The sequence below is a fragment of the Cynocephalus volans genome, chromosome 4 (genome assembly GCF_027409185.1).
Source record: "Cynocephalus volans isolate mCynVol1 chromosome 4, mCynVol1.pri, whole genome shotgun sequence".
Lineage (NCBI taxonomy): Eukaryota > Metazoa > Chordata > Mammalia > Dermoptera > Cynocephalidae > Cynocephalus > Cynocephalus volans.
The window spans coordinates 20,078,096-20,081,874 of record NC_084463.1 but is presented as its reverse complement, the minus strand read 5'-3'; the positions used below and the strand labels follow the sequence as shown (position 1 = coordinate 20,081,874).

Here is a 3,779-nt window from a genome sequence, read left to right as displayed (position 1 = left end):
CAGCCTGATCTCTGCAGCAGAAGAGTTAATAGCATTAAGGAACAGGAAGAGCAACAGTGGTGGCCCTTCCACCTGTGGGATCTCCCAGAACCATGCCATCGAGAAGCAGCTGCTTTTAGAAGTGGTATCTCTGGGCCTCTGTGAATTTACAATCTCTGTAAATGTCTTTAGGTGTTATGGTGAGAAACAGTTTTGTAAGGAAATGTCTAGTAACAGATCTGTACAGATCTCCAGAAGGCTCCCTTTCTTGGGCTTACTTGGGAAATGTAGGAGGGGTGGTGGTTACCCTTTCCTGATCTGGCCTCTCTTTATGGTACGATCAAATGAGAGAAGTTTTCTACTCCACGTTTAGGACATAGATGTTCAACAGCCAGCACAAACCAAAGAACATGGTGACCAGTCTTCTTGATTACTGAACTTTGTGGGTTCAGCTGCTTCATCTCCGGAGCTACACCATCAACCAGAGTATTTTTTCCTGAAACTCCCATGGTACCCAACCCCAACATTTCAAAGTTAGACATTTCATTCTACCCTAAGGACATAACCCTGTTATGTTCTGTATTTCGGCGAGTTATATCACAACTACCAGAGCATATAAACTTCTCCATCAAGTTTACCTCCTCACACAATGGGCTACTGTTTGTCATTCATTTCACTACTCAGTTCCAACTGCTGCTGCTGAATTTGGATTTTTGGGTTTTTTTCTTCCTGATATGCAATTGAAAAAGCTCTTTAGTTGATCTTGCGTCCCTTAAGTTTACCTTCCTCCCATTGTTTCCCAAAATTCACTTTATACTTTAAATAAAATAAATGTAACTTACAGACATAGTTTAATCACATGGGAAGTATTGCCCAATACGTTGTTCTAAATTTGGGGATACCCTCAATATTCTTTGTACATTTTCATCTCTAAGGCTCTTTGCTTTTTCTTTTTATATTTACTGTTTGTCCCCTGTTTACTTACAAAAATAATTTTAAGGTTGCTGGAAATAGGAGCTTTGCATTTAGGATAAGAAGTCAGGATCTCTGTAAATATAGAAGGAAAGTCTAGATAGTTGTTGCAGGTGACCAATACAGTGTGTAAATGGGCAAATGTTTACTTTCAAAAATCTTGGAGGGCAAAATAAATAAAGATTAGAGAATCACACAGTTTTCATTACTTCATGCATGTAAATAAAGCCATTTTTCAGAATGAAGCATTTTTTGTCTAGCATTTTCTAAAGTAAAAATTTCATCATATAGATAGTGTATTATATAACGGATTGTGAATACTGTAAGTGCCTCTTTTCAATTTAGAAAGTGTAAAACATGGGCAAAATATTTTATGAGTTTTGACTCAAATTGCACAAAATAAGATATAACAGTATTATAAGGAATAGCAATTCTGGAAAGTATTTGTATAGATAGTAAAAATAAACTACTGTTCTGATGATTTACTTAATGAAACACAGCAATAAGAATAGACTGTTATCCCTACTCTTAGATCATCATCATTAAACGACTGCATTAACCAGGATTCTGAAAAACATACTTCAAGAAAAAAAAATGAAAATTTTATTAACCATTCTGTTATTCCATTTTTTCATTCCATTAAAAAATTAGGATTGAGTAACTGAAATGACCCTACCAAGAGGAATGATCATTTTGAAAGTATATTTTAATTATAAATAAAATAAAGAAGTTAGGCATATCTGGCTTTTCGTGACTACTTACCCTGAGTGAATACTGACCCACTTTTCAGTTTCAACAGAGCTTTCTGAACCTCCTTGTTCCTCAGTGTGTACACAGCAGGGTTGAGAAGTGGGGTCAGCACAGTGTAGAAAACTGCCACAACCCCATCCACAGCCTGCTTGGAGCCTGGCCTCAGGTAAATGAAAACACAAGGGACAAAGAAACAAAGGACCACGATACAGTGGGAGGCACAGGTCTGGGAGGCCCTGCGTCTCCCCTCTGAGGTGCGGATCCTCAGAATGGAGCAGACAATGGACACATAGGACAGCACTATCAGGACAAAGCAGCCTGAGGCCACCACACCAATGTTGACAAAGATGACCATCTCATTGGCCGAGGTGTCTGCACAGGCCAGCTTGAGGATGGGTGGTGCATCACAGAAGTAGTGCTGGATCTGGTTGGGCCCACAGTAGGACAGATGGAAGGTCAATGTGGTCTGCAGAGCAGAGTGCAGAGAGCCACTGAGCCAAGTGCTAGTGGCCAGGAGGGCACAGGTTCTCCCACTCATCATGCTGGTGTACCTGAGCGGGTAACTGATGGCCAGGTAGCGGTCATAGGCCATGACTGTGTAGAGGAAACACTCGCTGCTCCCCAGGAAGTGAAAGAAATAAAGCTGGGCTATGCAACTGTGAAAGGAGATGGCCCTGCCTTCAGGGGACACCAAGGTCATTAGCATTTTGGGCACTATGACAGTGGAGAACCACATGTCAATGAAGGAGAGGTTGGCGAGGAAGTAGTACATGGGGGTGTGGAGGTGAGAATCCACCCTGATCAGCAGCAGGATGAGGAGGTTCCCCAGCACGGTGAGCACATAAATCACCAGGAAGATCCCAAAGAGGGGGGTGTCCAGCGCTGGTGCATGGGGAAGGCCCGTGAGGAAGAACGTTGTCACGAGGCTCACGTTTGTCATTTCTTCTTGCATATAAGGTTCTGTTCCTATGGGAAGGAAGGCAAATCTAGCATTTATTGAGAAAATATTTTGTTTGAAATGTGGCATCTACTTTTTCTTTGATGGAGAACATAAGGACTAAATTGTCTTTTAAATATTCGTTTGCTTCAAAGTGGGGCTTTGAAGAGAAATAATCACTTTCTTATTTTGGTAATGAAATCAGCCAAATGGAAAGGAGGAGTGAATTCATATAAAATCAGGCAAATTCTAAAAGGAGGGGCAAATTTTGCATCTGTTCTCTGTAGAATTAGAAAATATGTACCCAAAGTAGCAGCTATACAATTTTGGCAAGCTTTCCCCATGGATAAGTCTTTATTCAAGTACCTCTTTCTCTCTTTTACTCTCTAAGACACACACATATATAGATACGCACACAATGTCTCTCTCACATACACACAAACACACATAGACACACACTTTCAAACATGCAGATTCAGGCTGTTTGATCGTCAGAGGATTTCTGTTATAAATACAAATTTCTAAAGCAGCCTCATCCTTGATGGCTGAGAGAAAAACTGCCTTTCTCTGGTCAGCAGCAAAAGTAACAAGGCAGGAGCCCAGCAATGGTCTAGCTTTACTGGGAGCCTGTCTTCCCTTCCTCTGTCATATCCTAGACAATACCTTCCCAGTCATGTGCAAAACCTGACCCTACACAAATGCAGTCACTGTCTCAGTGCCATCGATTTCCTCAACTCCTCTTACCCTATGTCTATTTCCATTTATAAATTTCAGTTATTTCTCCCTCCATGATTTTAAGCAAACAATTTTCCTCTCTCTAAAGCATGATCTAATCATCTCACAATATATTTTGAGATACCCAAGAAAAATGGGTAGGTCTGCTCAAGTAGTCAAGAGGACTAAACTATCCGTAGTGTTAAATCTCAGGACTGAATTAAGCATAATATTGTTATAAAACAAACACAAATGTGCTTCCAAAAATAAAAGAAAAATACCCAGTCTATAATTATTTTTCTTGTTTCTAGAATGTTTATTACTCCAGAGCTTAGACTCAAAGTTCTTCTTTCTTTTCTTTAAAGAATGGGCTAGATGTCCCAGAAATTTTATATTAGAAAAGAAACTAAAAGATACAAAGAAACTC

At 40.0% G+C, this 3,779-nt stretch overlaps 1 protein-coding gene across 1 annotated transcript; it reads right to left on the bottom strand.

Moving 5' to 3' along the window:
* Positions 1-1,705: 1,705 nt before the first annotated feature.
* On the bottom strand, positions 1,706-2,641 carry LOC134377055 (olfactory receptor 10G7-like). The gene has a single exon (XM_063095670.1). The coding sequence runs from the start codon at positions 2,639-2,641 to the stop codon at positions 1,706-1,708; it is 936 nt and encodes a 311-aa protein (XP_062951740.1).
* Between the last annotated feature and the right edge of the window lie 1,138 nt (positions 2,642-3,779).

Excerpts from the sequence above, each read along its gene's own strand:
- LOC134377055 (XM_063095670.1), bottom strand. The coding sequence starts at position 2,641 with ATGACAAACGTGAGCCTCGTGACAACGTTCTTCCTCACGGGCCTTCCC.